The 21554-nt window shown below is 56.4% G+C and overlaps 1 protein-coding gene across 4 annotated transcripts in view; it reads right to left on the bottom strand.

Annotated features, from left to right (window-relative positions):
- Positions 1-21554, bottom strand: part of COL26A1 (collagen type XXVI alpha 1 chain) — a 195850-nt gene that overhangs the window by 3328 nt on the left and 170968 nt on the right. For all 4 annotated transcript variants that reach the window (XM_034964649.3, XM_034964646.3, XM_034964647.3 and 1 more), the window contains exons 5-11: positions 15629-15785; positions 11576-11674; positions 10185-10337; positions 8443-8526; positions 6463-6515; positions 4543-4578; positions 2308-2358 (exon numbers count right to left, since the gene is read on the bottom strand). In XM_034964649.3, the coding sequence (XP_034820540.1) occupies positions 2308-2358; positions 4543-4578; positions 6463-6515; positions 8443-8526; positions 10185-10337; positions 11576-11674; positions 15629-15785 (633 nt within the window). The remainder of the gene's footprint in view (positions 1-2307; positions 2359-4542; positions 4579-6462; positions 6516-8442; positions 8527-10184; positions 10338-11575; positions 11675-15628; positions 15786-21554) is intronic.

Raw genomic sequence — 21554 nt, 5'->3', positions numbered from 1 at the left:
TGCCTCTTCCCACCCGACACCCTCACCACTGCAAATAAGCATAGACTGAACATCATCAACTATGTGCCAGACAGGGCTTCAAACCCTGTTCACAGACAAAGAGCTCGAAACACAGAGAGGGCAGGCAACCTCCCTACGGCCACACAGCCTGGCAAAGCGGCCGATCCAGACTGCAGATCCACACCTGTCAGCCTCCAGCCTGAGCTTTTCCTTCCACCATAGCTGCCTGTCAGCTTCCCCAACATGCCCTGAAAATACCCTAACCAGGACACAGCACCTATCCCAGGGCCCAAAGGTAGGAGGTTCTTTGCCTGTTTCCTTCCTTGAATGCCCAAGAGCTCGCCACCAAACAGCAGGCAAGGGGCAGGGTAGGTGTGGCCACGCCAGGCAAGAAAGACAGCAGAGAAAGCCACCATTTCAAAGTGCAGGCAGGCAGGCTGGCGTGATGGCGGAGTCTGTATTTCAAGGGCCCGGTCTGCACACAAGCAGAGGACCTTGTGCACAGAGACACCTGAGTCAGCCAAGACAGGGTGCTGACTTATTGAGAAGGCAGGTGTCGAGGCCACTCTGAAAAGTGACGATGAGGAGACAAAGCCACTGTCCCCATCCTGCCCAGCCCTGGGAGTTGGCAGCAGAACGGGTGCCTTTTGCTGGTGTAACATGACAGATCTGTCTTATGTTCAGATTAATTTAGCTTAAAATGAAACAAAAGGAAACCAAAAAGCCTCCTACTGGGTTATAGGAGAAAGGTCTGCCCACCAGGGGACCAAAGGCAATGGGAAGTTGAGCCAATTACAGGGTCTGGGACAGGGATGTCAGTGTCGTGTCCCCAACTCAGAGAAGGAGCAGGGGAGACCAAGGGACCTGGCTGAGCCTCATGTTCCTAAGCCACAGGTGGTTGGTTTTTTTGTTTTTGTTTTTTGGGGTTTTTTTAGGTTTTAGAGACAAGGTCTTGCTTTGTCACCCAGACTGGAGTACAGTGGCACGATTATAGTTCACTGCAGCCTCAACCTCCTGGGCTCAAGCAATCCTCCTGCCTCAGCCTCCCAAGTAGCTGGGACTACAAGCACACACTACCACGCCTGTCTCATTACTTTTTTTTTTTTTTTTTTTTTAAGAAATGGGGTCTCGCTAGGTTTCCCAGGCTGGTCTTGATCTCATGGGCTCAAGCGATTCTCCTACCTCAGCCTCCCAAAGTGCTGGGATTATAGGCCAGGCAGGTTGCTGTTATGAAATGGAGGGGATCACAGTCACCTCTCAGAGTACTGCTGTGAGTGACCAGTGTATCAGGCTCATGCCTCAGCCCCTCTCACTGCCTCCTGCACCCCTCACAGCTGCCTTGATTCCAGCCTCTTCCCTTTCTCTGGTCTTGCAAGGACTTCCTGAAGGTCCCCTGGACCCGCCCTGGCCCTTCCAGCTGTTTTGCCCACCCAGCTTTGACACACTCAGGGGAAACCCCGCTCAGGCACTTTCACTTTTAGCTTTCAAGGCCCCCACTGCCGGCCCCATCTCAGTGGCACCCCCACGCAACAACCTTCTCATTCTCTGGCAATCACTGCTGTCCTCAGCTGTGTCCCTCACTGGGCTGTGAACTTCTCAGGGCAGGGACCCTGTACACCTGGTGGCCCAGCACCTAGCTCAGGGCCAGCTGAGGGGAGGAGTTTGACTTTGGACCTCAGATGAGCCCTTCATCCCCTTCATCCACTACCCCAGCTTCAGCCTCCCCTCCTTCTCCCAGAAGCCGCAGGTCCCCACAGCCAAGCCCGTGCCCTGGCTGCCCCCTCCCACTGGCCCCAGCCTCCGCTTGCTCCAATCTTCTCTCCTCAGATTCCCAGTTTGCAAGTCCCTCTTCCTCCATCCATCCTCTACCACATCCAGCAGCCCTGTCCCCTTCAGTCCCCCAGCACCCTTGACCTTGTGAGCACACCCATGCCGAGACGCCATTCACGGGAGAACCCGGTCCGTTGAGAGGGACTCTGCAGCCTGACGCCTCCTCCAGGGAGACTGTCTTTCCTACAAGTTTGCGACTCCTCTCCCTGTCCCGGGAAGCCCCCCCAAGGGCCAATCACCCCCTCTGTGGCATCCCCACCCAGCCACCTTCTCACTCGCTTGCAATCACTGCTGTACTCAGCTGAGTTCCCCACGGGGCTGTGAACTTCTCAGGGCAGGGGCCCTGTACACCCGGTAGCCCAGCACCCAGCTCGGGGCCGGCTGACGGTCAGCGCAGATCTGTGGGGCACCTGCCCTCCCGTGACAGTGCTCACAGCCAAGGAGGTGGGAGGGAACATGAAGGGCAGGCATGGTTACCTCTGCAGTGGCGGCTTTCTCTCCTTCTTCCCCCTTCACGCCAGGTTCACCCTAAGAAGCAAGTCACACAGTCAACACTGGAACGGGAGGTGGGGGCACCTCTCCACCCTCTCCAGTTCCCTGGGGGCCTGCGGGGAGTTAGGGGCAGGCTGGGCAGGCAGGGCCTGGGGAACGGGTGCTGGGCCCAGGGGACTCCTGCCCTGGGGTGAGCACAGCAGGGGAGGCCACGGCTCCGGGGCACAGCCTGCTCAGCCTGGCATGGCAGGGAAGTGTCCAGGGTTGGCTGTAAGTGCTTCATTCTGCTTCTGGGGCAGAAGAGACTCAGGCTAGGAAGCCGGCAAGTTCATGCCCGGGCCCTTCCAGGATTGAGTAGCCTGCCTGGAAGGGCTGCTGTCTGTCTCCAACACAAGGCCAGTAATACCAGATTCAAAGTCACATATTTTATTGTATTTTATTTATTTGAGATGGAGTTCCACTCTTGTCACCCAGGCTGGGGTGCAGTGGTGTGATCTCGGCTCACTGCAATCTCTGCCTCCTGAGTTCAAGCGATTCTCCTGCCTCAGCCTCCTGAGTAGCTGAGATTACAGGCATGCGCCACCATGCCTGGCTAATTTTTGTATTTGTAGTAGAGACGGGGTTTCACCATGTTGGCCAGGCTCATCTCGAACTCCTGACTTCAGGTGATCTGCCTGCCTTGGCCTCCCAAAGTGCTGGGATTACAGGCGTGAGCCACCGCACCCAGCCAATTTTTTGAGACAGGGTCTTGCTCTGTTGCCCAGGCTGGAGTATAGTGACGCGATCGTGGCTCACTGCAGCCTCTACCTCCTGGGTTCAAGTGATCCTCCAACCTCAGCCTCCTGAGTAACTAGGACTATGGGCACGCACCACCACAACCCAGCTAATTTTTTAATATTTTTATAGAGATGGAGGGGTCTCACTATGTTGTCCAGGCTGGCCTTGAACTCCTGGCCTCAAAATGATCCTCCTGCCTTGGCCTCCCAAAGCACTGGGGTTACAGGTATGAGCCACCACCATGCCCAGCTCACAGTAACATGTAAATGTCGAGCTACTACTGTGTGGCCTTGAGTGGGTCACTCTACTTCTTGGTGCCTCAGTTTTCCCAACTGTAAAATGGGATCAGTAATCTATCTATCAGTATCTATCTCATCTGTTGTTAGGAGGATTAAGTTAATCAATAGGGACAATGAGCTTAGATTAGAGCCTGGCACCTAGAAGTGCCATCATTGTGTCTCCTGTGTTGTGTTTGGTCACTAGACAAGCACGGGAGGAGGCATGGCTTGGGAGCTTGACACTCCCTGGTTCAAATCCAGGCTCCACCACTGCCTCGCTGTGTGGCTTTGGGCAAGTTACTTAACCTCTCTGAGCCTTAGTGGGCAGTTTTGGCAAACGGGGATAATAAAGCATGGTCTCTTGGGGTCGCTGTGAAGCTTACATGCGCTGTGGGGGAAGAGAGCACCTCCACTGTGGCCAGCACATATTAGGTGCTCAGCAAAGCTCCACTCCTCCTTCCCCGCCCCACACCCCTACAGTGAGGCTTGGGCATCAAGGAAGCGCCTGACTCCTTGGCCCTAGAGGCAGGAGTCTATACTCATAATTTTTTTTTTTTTTTTTTTGAGATGGAGTCTCACTCTGTCACCCAGGCTGCAGTGCAGTGTCGTGATCCTGGCTCGCTGCAACCTCTGCCTCCGGGTTCAAGCAATTCTTCTGTCTCAGCCTTCAGAGTGGCTGGGACTGCAGGTGCATACCACCACACTCAGCTAATTTTTGTATTTTTAGTAGAGACAGGGTTTCACCATGTTGGTCAGGCTGGGAGACTCATAAGTTCTTGTTTCCAAGAAAGTCGATTAAAGGAAGGCTGTCTAAGCCTATTTCTGGGAGGTTCAGAGAAAAGAAGGGACTTCCCAGGTCACACGGCATGTTAACCCGTGGCCCCAGGCCACACAGCACATGAATGAAAGGCCAGGGTCACACAGTGCATTAATCCAGGGCCGCAGGCACTCAGGACTGTCAGCCCACTCTCTGGAGGTCGCTTCCGTCCTCACCCCGCAGCAGGAGGCGATTTGAGTCCTTTCTCAGTCCCTCCCTGTTGCCTGAGCTCCAGCAGGGCCACCCAGGGCTGAACCCCCCACCAACCCCCGCCACCCAGTGCCCTGGGCTTGCATCAGAGCCTCTGCCTGGGAGTGGCCCAGGCCCATCTGCACAGCCCACACTTACAGACGGCCCCACTGTGCCTCGCTCTCCAGCCAGGCCCTGCAGAAAACCAAAGGAAGCGTGTGAGGCCTGCCCGTCCTGGCCAAGTCTCCAGTGCCCTCTGGCCACCCCCCTCCCCGCCCACTGTGCTCTGAGTCTGCAGAAGAGGAAGGGAGAGGAGGATGGCCCGGCCGGCACGGGAAGGGCAGACTCAAAGCCCTCCAGTCCTGGAGCCACCTGGAGCTGGTATTGACTAGGGACCCCAGCTGAGCCCTCAGTCTTCTCACCTGCAAAATGGGCCAATGCCACGTACGGCTGTCAGGCAGAGAAGGGGAGCAGGTGGTCCGGTGTGTGGAGAGAACTAGTGATACTAACAGCGATGGCCAGGGTCCCACGCGTGCTGATGTCAGCCCAGATGGCTCCCGGGAGCCCCAGGCCCGTGTCCAGCTGTCCCCTGACATCGCCACCCAGCTGACCATGAGGTGCCCACTCCCCCTCTCTCCAAAGAGAACTCCTGGTCCCCCCGACCCCGAAGCCTCCCCTTCTCAGGAAATGCCTCCCTGGTCCTCCCAGCTGCTCCTGACAGACACCAGGGAGTGAACCTACAGCCTTCCCTGCCCTTCTCACCAGACTTATTCCATTGGCCAGACATGCCGAGTCTACTTTCTATTTTTACATATTTAATTAATTAATTAATTTTTTTTAATGAGACAGGGTCTTGCTCTGTCACCCAGGCTGGAGGGCAGTGGTGCCATGAGAGCTCACTGCAGCCTCCAACTCCTGGGCTCAAGCCATCCTCCCATCTCAGCCTCCCAAGTAGCTGGGACTACAGGCGCACGCCACCACACCAGGCTAATTTTTAAATTTTTTATAGAGATGGGGTCTTGCTATGTTGCCCAGGCTGGTCTCAAACTCCTGGGCTCAAGCGATCCTCCCACCTTGGCCTCCCAAAGTGCTGGGATTACAGGCGTCAGCCATCTCACCTGGCCCCTCAGAGGAGCTTTTTAAAGATGTAAATAAGATCATGGAATCACCCTCCCTGAAACTCAGTAATTCCATCCACTGTAACAAAAGCCCACACCTGGGACACGTAGATAAGGCCCTGCCCACTGTGCCTCATCCGACACCACACACTCCATTGCTCACTACCTGCCAGCCTTTTCCCTGCCTCAGGGCCTTTGTACCTGCTCTTCCTGACTTCTGACACAGCTGCAGAGGCAGGGCAAACCTGGGGTTCGGGGCTGAGTCAGGCTTGGGGTGCCGCCTCCCCATAGGCAATTCTCGGGGCAAGGTGAGGGGCTGAGGCAGAGATTCTGTGACCTGGCCCAACTCTGCCTACACCCTCTGTACAACCTCAGGCAGCATCTGGTCTCTCTGGGACTCAGTTAGCTCATCTGTGAAATGGGAGTGATGCTAAACCTCCCTGGCATAACAGGAGGAGGATATACTCAGCAAAGAGTCACTGCTGCTAATAAAATTAAAATCTCGGCCGGGTGCAGTGGCTCACACCTGTAATCCCAGCACTTTGGGAGGCTGAGGCGGATGGATTACTTGAGGTCGGATGTTTGAGACCAGCCTGGGCAACATGGTGAAATCCCATCTCTACTAAAAATACAAAAATTAGCTGGGCGTGGTGGCGTGCGCCTGTGGTCCCAGCTAATCCGGAGGCTGAGGCAGGAGAATCACTTGAATCCAGGAGGTGGAGGTTGCATGAGCTGAGATGGCGCCACTGCACTCCAGCCTGGGTGACAGAGAGAGACTCGGTCTCAAAAATAAATTTAAAAATAAATAAAACAAAATAAAATAAAATCTCACCGGCCAGGCCGACTGGCTCCTTCCTGAGTGACTCTTGCTGGTAAAAAGGTGCTTCTTCTCCCCTAGGGAGACAAGGCCACCCGCCACCCGCCGCCTCCCACACCCTACCTAAAATGGCAAAGTCCTTACCTGGGATCCAGGTGTTCCTGGGGGTCCTGGGGGACCTCGAGGCCCAGGAGGACCTGTGGGCAGAGTCACAGATGGTCACCTGGGGCCAGAGAGGGGGCGCCCCCAGCATCCCACCCCAGCACCTGTTCTTGATCTGTCTCCATGGGAAGCAAAGGAGGGTTTGGGAATGAATGGTATGGGGAGGAGGGAGGCACACCCCCTCTCAACGAGGTCTCCATCCTCGGAGCCCAGGGTCCTCTCCACCGGCTGCCCACAGCTCCCACACCTCCTCCTCCCAGGGCCTTGTCCACGACGCAGCCCCAATCCCGAGACCCGGCAGGCGAGGGAGGAAGTCCGTCCAGACCGGTCCCACGCCCCAGCCAGTTGGTCCCCTGGTACGTCTCTCCGGTCTGTCCCCCCTCGGGACCTGGGACCCATCCCTCTTGCTGGGGTTACTATAACAGCCTCCTGATCATCGACCCTTCCTATGGCCCCCAAGAGTACACTCTCAAAAATCCAAGCCCAGTTACATCCCTTTCAGGGCTCCTGAAGTCCTCAGCCCGGCCCCTTCCCACCCTCCCTGCCCCAGCCAGACACCCTCCTGGCGTCTCTGCTAAAGCTGTCCTTCCTCCTGGAGCCTCCCTATTCCTCTACTCTCCCAGCAAACCCTTTCCTACTGGTTTTCCTACCAGTCTGACACAGAGCATCACCTCTTCCAGGAAGCCTTCCCAGCTTTCCACTGCTTCTCCAGGCAAATCCCTTATGTAAACCAGCCACCGCCCATGGCCACTGAGGTTTACACGTCTGTCTCCCCCATGGGATGTGGAGTACCCAGAGGGCCGGGCTGGGTCTCATGTGTGTGCCCAGCTCAGGGAGGGAGATTCATGACTAATCTCCAGCCTGCTAGGAAGAGTAAGGTCTTGGTCTCTCATGACCCCGCACGGGCCCAGGGAGGGTCTCTCATGATCCCTCCCCGTGGTGCAGGGAGCCGCATGTTGGGCTGTCCAGCATGGCCTGGCTCCCAGGTTTGGAGAGGGCATGTGAGGACAGGCACTCCAGGGGACAAATGTCAGGAGTCTGTCCAGTTCTCCAGAGACCTGGCATGTCACCTGAAGGCCCCCAGGTACCCTCTGAGCTTACTCCCTCTCCTCCCTAGAGCATCTGCTGAAATGTCACGTTTTGATGGCGCCTCCCCGCCATGCCCCAGCTTCTCCCTTGTAGCTCCCTCAGATCCTGTCGAAGTCACAATTTATGATGATATTCCTGTCCTCCACCAGAATGAGAGTTTCACGATGATGTTTGTTTTGATTATTCAGGAGTTCCGGGAACCTAGATCACTGTCTGGCACATGTAGTGGCAGATGTTCAATGAATGTTTGTGAGACGCACAGAGAAATGAATGAATGAATGAATAAACAAATGAATGAATGAATGAATGAATGGACAAATGAATGAATGAATGAACGAATGAATGAATAAATGAATGAATAAACGAATGAATGAATCAATGAATAAACAAATGAATGAATGAATGAATGACTCCCTTCCCGGGCAGAAAGGGGCAAGGCAGTCAGCCCTGCATTCCTCCCCCAGTGAGGAATGTGGATGATGGAAGGTCAGGCCAGGACTGCCAGCCAGGTCCCAGCCCCTTTGAACCCCTTGGTTTCTGCCTCAAAGGTAGGGACTTCCTGCCACCTCTGTCCTGACCCCATCCCCCACTGGTGTGTGTCCCACTCTGGCCCATGCAAGGGCAGCCTCATGCAGGCATCTTATTCCAGCAGAATCACATGGGTTTCATGCATCCAGTCCCCCAGGGGCACTGCCACTAGGAAACGAGGGGCTTCATTTCCTGCCACACAGTGGGTGGGACAGACCCAGTCCCCAGCATTGCCCAGAAGCCATGGACCGCCAGCCGACCTCCAGCTCCCCTCAAGGCCCCATGGCTCAGACCAGCCCTGGGGGGATGGAGTCCTCAATGCAGGCCAGCCCACCATTCACTTACCTGGTGGACCAGGGGGACCCCGGGGTCCTGGGACACCTGCCAGCACTGTGTCCACGATGGCAGAGGCCAGCCTTGAGTCTCCATCTGTGGGAAGAGTGGAGCAGCCAGGGGTCTGGTGGGGCAGACCTGGCAGTGCTGGGAGGCTGGTCCTGGGCACTGAGCCCTGAGCCAGGCCACACGAAGCCCAGGGGGGCTCCGCCCATCACCCTGGGGCCCGCTGCAGATACTGTTGCCCCCACTGCTCAGAGGAGCACCGAGAGGCCCAGACAAAGAGCAGGGAAAGCCAGGTCGGTCAGCTTCATATAAAACGCAAATACCTTCTAGAACATTCCAGGCTCTTCAGACTCTGGGTCTGCCATGCTCACTTCTCCAATGCCCCAGGCTGGCATCTTCTTCCAGGCTCCACTCCACAGGCCCATCCTGCTGCACCCAACTGGCTCACTCCTCCAGGAAGCCCTCCATGCCCACCCCTCTGAGCTGTGCCTGGGGAGTCTGATTACATCATGGCGACCACACTGCCTGGAGCAGGGGTGGAGTCTGTTTAACAACCCATCTCCCATAGCCCTCCAGGATGAGCCCCTCACCTGATTCACCCTGGCCCATCCCGAACCAGACCCAGGGCCCCAGGGCAATGCCATCACCTTCCTCATAAAACCCTTCCCCAGGCTGGGCACAGTGGCTCACACCTGTAATCCCAGCAGTTTGGGAGGCTGAGGAGGGAGGATCACTTGAGGCCAGGAGTTCAAGACCAGCCTGGCCAAAATAGTGAGACCGCATCTCCAGACCAGCCTGGGCAACATTGTGAGACCCCATCTCCACTCAAAAAAAAAAAAATTAGTTAGATGTGGCGATGCATGCCTGGGGTCCTAGCTCAGGAGGCTGAGGTGGGAGGATCCCTTCAGCCCAGGAGTGAGAGGCTGCAGGGAGCTATGATGGCGCCACTGCATTCCAGCCTGGGCAACAGACCCTATGTCAAAAAAAATTAAAATAAAAATCTTCCCCAGTTGCCAGGACACTTAACCAGAAATGATGCTCCTCTCAGGGCTCACGGACTCCTCTGCCTGGCCTCCCACTACCTCATGGTCCCTTAGGCCCAGAGTCCTGGTCCCGTCCACTCTCTGCACCTCCTTGTCCCCACCTCCCAAGGTAGAAGTGGACATTTCTGTGTGTTCAGAGGCTCTCTTGGACTGGCCGGTGCCCCCGAGGGCCGGAGTTTGTTTTGCACATTGCTGTGTCCCCAGCGGCTAAAATCCTGTGCCTTGCACATAGTAGGTGCTCACTAAACACCTGCTGAATGACCTGCAGTGAGGGCGGGTGAGGAACAAATACAATAAGGGATAACCTTGGTGGGGTGGGGTAGCCAGGTAGGGAATCTGGGCCAAGTCAGCCAGCAGAGTGACCTTTGGGGCTCAGGACCCCAAAGGCAGGGAGCTGAGCACTGAGGCAGAGACAGGCCACTTTGGGGCCAAAAGCAGGGCTTGGGGCTAGCCCTGGGTCCACTTGAGGATGCTTAGCCCCAGGACCAAGACTTGCTCCCAAGCTGTTCCCTGTCATCGTCACTGGCAGGCCCTGGACACTGCATGGAGGGCTTCCTGGAGGAGGCCTGCAGGAGTGAGCCAGTTGGGTGCAGCAGGATAGGCATGTGGTGGGGTCCACTTCCCGGGATCCTTTAAGGAAGGCTGATCCCTCCCAGAACACAGCGTAGCTCAGCCCTCCCTTGGCCCCCCAGGGGCATTACTCACTGTCTTTGTCTGTAGGCGGCTGCAGGGAGTAGAGGGCGCCCTGGGGGCTGTTTGGTGAGGGGCCTGGGTTGCCTGCTGGGCCGGGTGGTCCTGGGGGGCCGGGGCGCCCCATCTCTCCAGGAAGCCCACGGGGCCCTGGAGGCCCCAGGAGCCCTGCAATGAGGAAAAGAACAGTCACTGTGGCAGCCAGAGCCTGGCAGGTGGCTGCAACTTACAAATGGCGAAACTGAGGCCTTGAAAGAAACAGGGTTGGTCAGGGGCCCACAGGCAGTCAGTGGTGACCTCCGATCCACAGTCTTCCTTGGGGGTGTCCTGGGGTGTAAATGAAATGGGCTTCCCTTCCCAGCCCAGTCCAGAGGGGACACTTAGTGGCAGCTGGGGAGGGTGAGGGGGGCAGGGACGGTGAAATCAGCAAAGTCTCTGGCCAGAGGCCCATTGGTCCCTCCCAGGGACTTCAGCCCTGTGGCAGGAACACCAAGTATAAGCCACCATCCTGGGCTGGCCCTGTACCTGCTGAACCAGGGGTCCTTCCCCCGCAGGACCCAGGAGGAGTTGAGAGGGTGGTCTCTGGAGGTGTTTAAATGGCTGAGAACTGCTCCTGGCCCCTGACAGCCTCGATGCTCATGCCTGTACCCGAAGCCCCTGAAGACCCCGTTTTGGCCAGGTGTTGTGGCTCACCCCTGTAATCCCAGCACTTTGGGAGGCCGAGGCAGGCAGGTCACCTGAGGTCAGGAGTTCAAGACCAGCCTGGCCAACATGGTGAAACCCTGTCTCTATTAAAAATACAAAAATTAGCCGGGCATGGTGGCGGGCACCTGTAATCCTAGTTACTCAGTAGGCTGAGGCAGGACAGTTGCTTGAACCTGGGAGGTGGAGGTGTCAGTGAGCTGAGATTGCGCCACCGTGCTCCAGTCTGGGCGACACAGCACAAGACTCCGTCTCAAAAAAAAAAAAACCAGCCAGGTGAGGTGGTGGCTCACGCCTGTAATCCCAGCACTTTGGGAGGCCAAGGTGGGTGGATCATCTGAGGTCAGGAGTTCGAGACCAGCCTGACCAACATGGTGAAATCCTGTCTCTACTGAAAATACAAAATTAGCCGGGTGTGGTGGCGCATGCCTGTAATCCCAGCTACTCAGGAGGCTGAGGCCGGAGAATTGCTTGAACCCGGGAGGCGGAGGTGGCAATGAGCCGAGATGGCATCACTGCACTCCAGCCTGGACAACAGAGCGAGACTCCCTCTCAAAAAATTTTAAAAAAAAAGACCCCGTTTTTCTGGTACCCAGCAAGATCAGGGCTGTGGGTGCATGGGACACCTCGCCTGTTCCAGTAGAGAAGAAAGCCCAGCCCCTTCCGCAGGTTGACAACATCACATATGTGGGGGGTTTTCTTACCAGGCGGCCCCGCTGGACCCTTCTCTCCTGTCTGGCCTCGGTCACCTTTAGACCCGGGGGGGCCTGCAGGTCCTGGTGGTCCTGTCTGCCCCGGGGGCCCTGGGGAGAGAAGGAGACAGGACATCAGAACATGGTGGACCCCCAGCCTCCAGTGGCTCCAGGCCTGGCCCCCTGGGCTGTCAGCCTACGTTCCCCCAGGAGCCCTGCCTACCTGGGACTCCCTAAACAGGCAAAGGCACTCACATCACCTTGGAGCTGGTTATTACAACTTACAAACCAGCTTTGCACTTACGAACATCTATGATTCTAAGAACTGCTTTCGTTCCCATTTTCAATGTGGGGAAACTGAGGCTCAGGAAGGTTGGTCCCTTGCCCAAGCTCACACAGCCAGGCTGCAGATGAAGTTGCTTAGCTCCAGGTCCCTCTCTCACACCCTGCTGTCTCTCTGCTTAGGGTCAAGAACCGGGCTTGTGGCAAAGTGCTCCCCAATAGGTGGCCTCCGAGGAGGCCCCAGGAGGTCCTGAAGGATGGATCTTCCCAGCTACAGATCTCTAAGCCCCAAGGGTGGACAAGGAGATGGAGAGGTAAGGCTTGCTGTGTGGCCAGGGGACAGCCTTTTCTCCCTCTGGCCCAGAGAGGATGCTGAAAAATGTTTGCTCAGCACCTTGGGAGGCTGAGGCAGGAAGATCACTTGAGCCCAGGAGTTTGAGACCAGCCTGGGCCACAAAGTGAGACCCCATCTCTACAAAAGATACAAAAGTTAACCGGGCATAGTGGTGCACGCCTGTGGCCCCAGCTACTGGGGAGGTTGAGGTGGGAGGATGGCTTGAGCCCAGAAGGTCTGGGCTGCAGTGAGCTATAATCACACCACTGCATTCCAGCTTGGCTTACAGAGCGAGACCGTCTCAGAAAAAAAAAAAAAAAAAGTTTGCTGATCTGATGAAGGGACCTGCGCTGAGTCTTAGGGCCCTTTGCACTCTGCCTGCATGGGACTGTGGTATGGTGGGGAGGGCCTGGCTGGGGGCTGCTGGCCTCGGAAGAGCCCCGCCTGCGCTCTGGAATCCAGGTTGGCTGCAGGTGTCACCATGTGTAGAGTGTGTGCCCCACCTGGTGGCCATTCTTGAAACTGCATTTTCCCCTGGTTGGAAAGGTCTTGCCAGGCATGCGCTTTCGTGGGCCTGGGTCCCCGGTGGGATGGGAAGCCCCTCCTCCTCCATCCCCCAAGAAAGATTTGAAGAATGTGGGCATGAAGTAACGCTCTGGGGGTGAGACCTTAGGGACAGCGGCTCGAGGGGTAGGCCAGGGGGCCAGAGTGAGAGAGGTCCCCCTTCCCATAGCAGACCTGAGCTCCGCCCTCCTCCCGCAGCCTTCAGTCCCTTTCCAAGAATGCAGGATACCCTACCCTCCTTCCCCGGCCCTGGGACTGGCCACTGGAGGCCACCTGTGTCATGCATCTCTCCTCCCTGCTCTGCCCCTGCTCCCCAACCCAGCATCAGAATAGACACTCAGAACAGAGGGCAGAGGGAGAGCGCCCCCTCCAAAGGGCTCTAAGGGCAGAGAATCATGGAGGCAAAATGCCCCCAGCTTGCTGGCTTGCTGGGTGACCCCAGGGGTGTCACTTAACTTCTCTGAGCCTCAGGTGTCTCCCCTGTAATCTCAAGGCTTCCAAGCTTTGTGTGAAGATTAAGAGTGATATCTGTAGGCTGGGTGCGCTAGCTCACACCTGTAATTCTACACTTTGGAGGCCGAGGCGGGTGGATCACTTGAGGTCAGGAGTTCGAGGCCAGCCTGGCCGACATGGTGAAACCCCGTCTCTACTAAAAATACAAAAATTAGGCTGCGTGTGCTGGCTCACACCTGTAATCCCAGCACTTTGGGAGGCCAAGGAGGGCAGATCATTTGAGGTCAGGAGTTCAAGACCAGCCTGGCCAACATGACAAAACCCCTTCTGTATTAAAAATGCAAAAAGTAGCGGGGCTTGGTGGTGCGTGCCTGTAATCCCAGTTATTAGGGAGGCTGAGGCAGGGGAATCCCTTGAGCCCGGGAGGCAGAGGTTGCAGTGAGCCGAGATCACGACACTGCACTCCAGCCTGAGTGATAGAGTGAGACTACATGTCAAAAAAAAAATTATATCTGTATTTGAAATATTTTCATATCTGATATGAAAATATTTAATAACTGGCACAGTGCAGATCCTGACCACTCATGGTAGACCCCAGCCTTCAACCCCTGGATTCAGCCTTATAGACAGGTGTTGTTTGCTAAATGTCCTCCAGGATAAAGCCCCACCTCAGTGTCTGGCAACCAGCAGGGCTTCATCGATTGCAACTATGATTATTACAATTGTGATTAAAGCAGAGGTAATTACAGCCCCAGGCGGCAGAGCCCAGACCAGTAGGTAGAATCTGCAGAGGGAAAATTCTTCCCCTTAACTTTAAAATGTGGCCAGGGCCAAGCATGGTGGCTCACACCTGTAAATCCCAGCACTTTGGGAAGCCGAGGCACGAGGATTGCTTAAGGCCAGGAGTTTGAGACCAGCCTGGCAACACAGTGAGACCTCGTCTCTACTAAAAATTTAAAAAAAAAAAAAAAAAAGCCAAGTGTGGTGGTGTGCACTCGTAGTCCCAACTACTTGGGAGGCTGAGGCAGGAGGATCACCTGAGCCTTGGAGATGAAGGCTGCAGTGAACTATGATCATACTACTGTGCTCCAGCCTCAGTGACAGAGCAATACATTGTCTCAAAATAAAATAATAAAATAAAATAAAATTGTAAAAGTGTGGCAGGAAGGCAGGGGGGCAGATGTCCTCCAATTCCAGCCAGAGAGTTCAGAGAGCAAACCCCAGAAAGAGGTGGGAAGCAGTAAGTTCCTGCTCCCTGGCCAGGCAGAATGCTGCAAAATTGAACCCAGCAAGGCTGGGCTCGGGGCCATAAGTGCAGAAGCCAAGGAGCAGGGCAGATACTGAAGACAGTAGCTGAGCTGTAAGACAATAGGGAATGGTGGGGACTGCGGCAAACTATGCAGCCTGGACTGGACCTACAGTGGCAACCCAGTAGCTGGTTGTTTCCATGAGGGACTGCCAGCCCTGATGGCCAATTCTCTCATTTTTATTTTTATAATTTTTTGTAGAGAGAGGGTCTCACTATGTTGCCCAGGCTGGTCTTGAGCTCCTGGATTCATGCAATCCTCCCACCTCAGCCTTCCAAAGTGCTGGGATTATAGGTGTGAGCCACTGCACCTGCCCAAGATCATCTATTTTTTTGAGACAGGGTTTCACCCCTGTCTTCCAGGCTGGATTGCAGTGGCATGATCTTGGCTCACTACAGCCTCCACCTCCCCAGCTCAAGCAATTCTCATGCCTCAGCCTTAGGAGTAGCTGGGATTAATCATGCTGGGCTAATTTTTGTATTTTCAGTAGAAGTGGGGGTTTTACCATGTTGCCCAGGTTGGTCTCGAACTCCTGACCTCAAATGATCCACCTGCCTTGACCTTCCAAAGTGCTAGGATTACAAGCATGAGTGAGCCACTATGCTCGGCCAGATGGTCTACTTTTTTTTTTTTTTTTAGATGGAATTTTGCTCTTGTCCCCCAGGCTGGAGTGCAGTGGCGTGATCTCGGCTCACTGCAACCTCCGCCTTCCGGGTTCAAGCGATTCTCCTGCCTCAGCCTCCTGAGTAGCTGGGATTACAGGTACCTGCCTCCACGCCTGGCTAATTTTTGTATTTTTAGTAGAGACAGGGTTTCACCATGTTGGCCAGGCTGGTCTCGAACTCCTGACCTCAAATGATCCACCCTTCTCGGCCTCCCAAAGTGTTGGGATTACAGGCATGAGCCACTGCACCTGACCAGATCGTCTACTTCTTAAGAGAAACTAGAAATCCTGGCTTTTAGGTGAAATACCCATTTTCAACTGTTAGCTTAATTTTTCAAAATGCCACATGGCATGTCGGAACTAGAGTGTCTAGTGTGTGGCCTCTCTAGGGAGGCCCTGGGAGGCCGTGCCCAAGGTCCCTTCGGCTGCCCCAGCCTGTCCTCTCCGCAGCCCTCACTCACCGGCTGGGCCCTTGGGCCTTCTCTGTCGTGGCACAGGGTGAGCAAGAGGGATGGCGTCGGGAAGGAAGTCCTCATTCCAGGTCGGCGGAGTGCTCTCGGGGGCCGGCAGGTCGTTGTCCGGGCTGGAGGGCCGTTCTGCTGCTTCTAGCAGGAGGACCTGGGCCAAAGGAGATAGAGAGTCAGGTTCCAGTTAGGCCTGACACATAGGGACATGCGTGACATGCAGGGACATGCATGTGCACCCCATGAGACCTGCAGCTGTCCACGCTGCGTGTGCCCCGTCACGCTCCTTAGTGGGAGAACCTCACTCGTGGCCCAGGTTCCCTCCATCCCCGCCCTCTCCTCCTTCTGACATCAGGAAAGTCTTTCTGGACCCTCAGGTTCAAGGAGTGCCCTTCAGACACCGTCAAAGTCCCTGTGCTGGCTGGGAGTGGTGGCTCATGCCTGTAATCCCAGCACTTTAAGAGGCTGAGGCTGGAGGATCACTTGAGGCCAGGAGTTTGAGACCAGCCTGGGCAACACAGTGAGACCCCCATCTCTACAAAAAATAAAGAAAATTAGCCGGGCGTGGTGGCACACACCTGCAGTCCCAGTTACTCAGGAGGCTGAGCCCAGGAGTTCAAGGCTACAGTGAGTTATGATTGTGCCACTGCGCTCCAGCCTGGGTGACAGATCGAGACCACATCTACAAAAAGAGAGAGAGAGAAAAAAAAAAGCACACACACATACGTGCGCACACACACACACACACACACATACACACACACACAGAGACAGAAAAGGAAGGGAAGAAAGGGAGGGAGGAGAGTGAAAGGGTGGGTATAAATAGGCCCCTTGTGGCACATGACCTTTAGAAGACTTTCCAGAAAAACAAAAGTGGCCACGATTGCTTGGGACCAGCCTGCAATGCGGCCCCATCTGTCCCTCCTTGAGGGAGGCAGGAGTCAAAGGTGGCTGAGACCCAGATCCCGGGACCGGGAGACTTTCTCCTTCCTTTAAACGACTTGAGAGCCAGGACTCAGAGGCCCCGTGAGTCTCTGCTGCCCCTGAAGAGGCCAACAGGGGGCGCTGTGTGCCAGAAATAGGCTCGGGGTGGGCGGAGATCCCTGCTGGGAACCTGGGTGGGTCCTGGGGCCGAGGGGCGTGAAGGACCTGCTGGGCTGAGCTGAGAGTCCATGGTGCACAGGCAGATGGTCTCCCTGAGTAGCTCCCTCACCAGTTCTGCAGTGCCCCTGGGCCTGGGGGACAGTCCTGGGATCCCTGGGGACAAAGTGGCCTGCTCTGGGCTCCTCCCCAGCAGGGGCGTCTCCAGGGTGCACTTAGCGGCTGCTCAGGGCTCTGACCCTGCACCCAGGGTTCTGGCTGGGCCCCCTGGGCTCAGGCCCTGCTGTGGGCTGCAGAACGGGCTCCCCCTCCACCCCTCTATGGGACACAGTCCTCCGATGGCCTGGATGCCTGGCCCAGGGCCCCTTAACCCCCCAGAGCCAATTCTTTCAGCCCCTCCCCTTTCTGGTCCTTAGAAGGGTCCATGAAACTGGGAGGGTCACTGCGGCGACATCACAAATGAGGTGGAGACAGAGGCTCAGAGACTGCAAGTGACTTGCCTGAGATCACCCAGCAAATGGGCGGTGAGGCCGGGGCCCCAAGTGGTGCCTCATCCACCAAACCACAGTTTATCCTCCCAACAGTTCTGTCTCAACCCCAGCTGAGCTTCGTGGAGGCACAGAGAGCGGGGACAGCTGGCTCAGATCACACGGCAGTGAAGGGTGGACCCCGTTCTCCTGAATCTCCAGGAGGAGAGAAGGGTTCCGACTCCTGCCCCAGCCACTGGCACCCCTGGAGAAGCTGACGGGCCACAGCCAAGTTTAGGGGCTCTGGAGAGGAGCAAGAAGACGGTGGCTGTCAGATCACGTGATGGAAGGGGCCTGGGATGGCCAGCGCAGGGGATTTGGAGGAGCGTCAGGCCCTGGTGCTCCTGGGGCTGGGGGCAGGAGGTGGGGTGAAGGTTGGAGTGTGTCTCCCCTTTCAGGCCTGGCTGCTGGGAATAGTAGAAATGCCCCCAGTCGAACAAGGGCACGAGAGAGGGGCAGGCTTGGGAGTGAAGGTGATAAGTTGAGGGGGGGTGGGTTGCAGTATCCCGAGGGGACCTCAGATGGCCATATTTAACAGGGGGTGGTCCCAAGGGCTGGGAAGTGGAGGTAGAGGACCATGAGAGGAGGCAGGGATGGTGCGGGGAGGCTAGGGCGGAGGAGGAGGGAGCAGGGTGGAGCCTGGAGAGATCTGGGGAGGGGTCCCGCCTTGGCCTCCTACAGGCAACCTCTAGCGTTCCCCATTCTGGGCAAAGCTCTGGCTTCCCCCGAAGTGACCTGCCAGCCAGTACAAAAGGCCTAGCTCTCTCCTTCATGGGGCACCTCCCACCGGGACACCCCTGCCCACAGAGCCTGCAGACCTGGGCAGAGGGGCCCTGGTTGGAATCTGCCCCTGCCAGCATCTCAGCCCTCCTGGTCTGGCTGTGTCTGACCTGGAGAAACTGATCCCATTTCTGTCCAGGCATGAGCTCACCCGGGTGGGCAGCCATGGGTGTGGGGCCAAGAAAACCAGGCCACGGCCTTCGGGGGCAGTGGCCCTGATGATGTCATTGTGGCCTGGCAGACTAGCCGGGACACTGCCCTCTGCACCAGAGACTGCTGGGACTCTGAGGCTTCTGTGACTCTTGTGTACTGTTTGTGGTCCATGAGGTCAGAGAGTAAAGCCCAGGGCAGGAGAGGGGAGGGCAAGCAGGAATCTTCCCCGGTACCCTGCTGGCCTTCTGCCTGCCAGCCTGTCCCAGGAACAGAGGGTGGCAGAAATCCTGGACCAGCTTCCAGGTCTGCACCAGTGGGAGAGCAGATGGAGCGGACTCTGTGGGTTGCCTGGCCCCCAATGCCCCTTCTTCTCTTGCCCCAGAACTCCCTCTTGTGACTCTGTACATGTGACCCAGGAAAGGAATCAGGACCAGCCTGAGCCAGGCAGAGCCATCCCTTTCTGTTTGGCCAGGTACTCAGTTTCCCAGCTCCCTTGCAACCAGGAGGTGGTCACATTGCCCCAGCACAGGCTCATGAAACGTAAGGAGTCTGTTTGGGTGCTTCACCTCACCCTCCACTTCCTGCCTTTACATACAAGGTGAGGATGTGATGCCTGGAGCTGCAGCAGCCACTTTATAATCATGAGGCATCAACCAGCTCACTAAGAAGTCAGCGAAGAGCCTGGCTTCCTTGGACACCAAACCAATCCCGAGACCACCTCTGCTCCTGGACTTCTTGTGGAATAAACAATAAATGTCCTTATGGAATAAGCTACCATTGGCCAGGTTTCTCTCATTTGCCTCCTTCCCGACACACCAAAGCAGACTTCTTGTCTAAGGGAGCAGAAGCCCCAGTGTCCAGGCTCTGGGTTGCTGATGTTTTATGCAAGCCATCTGATTTCTGCTTCCCTGTCTGGGATCTGCCTGCCTGGCTCCTGTCCTGGCTCTGCCTTCACCCTGCTAGGATCCCAGCCTCTGCCCTGGCTGACCCCTAGCCTCTGATCCGAGCTGAAAACCCAGCTCCGTGTCCTGGCTCCTGCAGACTCGCCTGACCTCGGCATGGCCTCTGGTGCCGCTGGGCTGTCTTGGCAACTAGCCCAGCTGGTGTTCCCTTCCCCTCTCCAGGCCGCTGCCTTTCAGGGCCCTCTGATCTGGGCCATCAAAGCTGCCAGTGGGGCCAGGCACAGTGGCTCATGCCTATAGTCCCAACACTGGGAGGCCAAGGTGAGCAGATCACTTGAGGTCAGGAGTTTGAGACCAGCCTGGCCAACATAGGGAAACCCCGTCTCTACTAAAAATACAAAAATTAGCCGGACGTGGTGGATCACACCTGTAATCCCAACTACTCAGGAGGCTGAGGCGGGAGAATCACTTGAACCTGTCCCAGGAGGCAGTGGTTGCAGTGAGCTGAGATCACGCCACCACACTGAGATAGCACGAGACCTTGTCTAAAAAAACCTCCTAGAGGCCCTCTCAACATACGTGGGCATGGAGTGGGCAGGTGGGCGGCCAGAAGGTGCTCCAGACAAGATGGGGGAGCTAAGATAGGAGTCTCCCAGCCCCTACTTAGAAATGCAGACAACTGTCAAAAGGAGGGGGGCTGCAGAGCTACCCCATCTCTGCACACTCCAGGCCCAAGCTACCAACCCCAGCTCCCCACTCGAGAGCTGCCTGAGCTTCCCCACTCTGGACTAGCCTCAAAACGAAGTGACTCCAATTTCCATTTTCCAGGCCATCCAACTGAGATCCAGAGGGAAGGGCTGGCCAAGATGGAGTGGAGGAAGGGTGGGAATCTTGGCCTGGGCTCCTCCCACGCACTGCTGTCCCTCCCTCCAGCCCTCGAGGCACACAGAGAGGACACAGTCCTCTCACTCAGGGTCACAGGACAAAGCTCTGCCCCGGGCCTGCTGCTGGAGGCCATGGAGCTGGGGCCCTTGGTGAAGAGGGTGTCAGGGCCGGGAAGACCACAGGGAGGAATTGCTCATGATGGGAGGATGTGGGCCAGGTGGGTGGCGGACAGCTGGCAATGTGGCCATCCTACCCTAGAGCTGCGACTTTTAACACCCACAATACTGGGCTGAGGCCAGGGCTGCTGCTCTGTGCCAAACCACACAGAGGCTTCCGGTACTAGGAAAATGTCCATCAGGATGGGCATGGCTCGGGGACCCCGCCTTTTCTAAAATCTCAGGTGCCAGAAGCTCACCGGCTCAACCTCTTCCCCTATACTCATTCTAGGGGGTCCTGGCCCCGGCTCAGCCCATGTGGAAACATTTGCTCCCTGGAGCCCTCCACTCCTGCCCCACAAGAGCTAAGACTCCAAGGAGAGCAGCTGGGTCTCTCCCATCCCAGGCCTGTGCCCAGGGGCCTGGGCTGCTGGGAGACCCTGCCCGCCCATGGAAGGGCTGGAGGACAAGGGAAGCCGCTAATGCCTGCCGTGGGGCTCCCCGTCATTGCTCTGCACAGATATCTCTCGCACACCTGTGTTCGTATCTGTAAGGCGGGAACAGTGACGTGGCTGGCGTGGGTGACAGCACTAATCCTTGACTCCTGGTCAGCATTAGACCATTTCCAAAGCCGGTTCCCACTGCCATCTCCCTGGAGGCTCTCACCAGCCCTGCAGGGCTGATGCTCTGATCCATTCTACAGATGAGGAAGGGGGGCTCTGAGAGAGTCACCCAGCTGGCAGGTGGTGGTCCCACAAATGTCTGACTCCAAGCCACACTCACCTGCAACCCCCAGGGCGGAAGTCAGGGCCAAGGGTAATGTGGAGTTGTCAAGGGCTGTGTGTGTTAATGTGTGCACAGTTGTGTCATGTGTGTGCGTGTGTGTGTATATGTATGTGTGCCCATGGACATGCATGCTTGTGTGTGTGTGTATGTATGCCTGAGTATCCGTGCATGTGACCATGGGTATTACATATGTGTGTCCCTGTTTTTGTGTGTGTGCATGTGTCTGTGTGCACATGTGCAAATGTGTGTGTCTGTATGTGTATGTATGTGTGTCTCCACATGCACACAGATGTGTGTGCACAGGTGCCTATGTGTGCATGTGTGTGCACATGTATTATGTGGGTATGCATGCGTGTGTATGTGTGCTCTTCTGGGTGGAGGCATGGCTGACCCTGGCCCTGCTCTCTTCTAGGGGTTCTTGCTGCCTGGGGCTCCAGCCCCACCATCTCAGGTCCCTGGTCCTCACCCAGCCTCCCTGCCACGTGGCCCTGCTCACACACTCTCTCTGGACAATGCCACGTGCTCTGGTCACCACAGTTCTGCCCCAGAGAGAGCTCTGCCTCAGGCTCAGGTGATTCCAGCCTCCTGGTGCTGGCTCTCCCCTGGGGGGCCAGGCAGTGCAGCCAACCCTGCT

The sequence above is a fragment of the Pan paniscus genome, chromosome 6 (assembly GCF_029289425.2).
Source record: "Pan paniscus chromosome 6, NHGRI_mPanPan1-v2.0_pri, whole genome shotgun sequence".
Taxonomy (NCBI): domain Eukaryota; kingdom Metazoa; phylum Chordata; class Mammalia; order Primates; family Hominidae; genus Pan; species Pan paniscus.
This window is presented reverse-complemented; position numbering and strand designations above follow the sequence as displayed.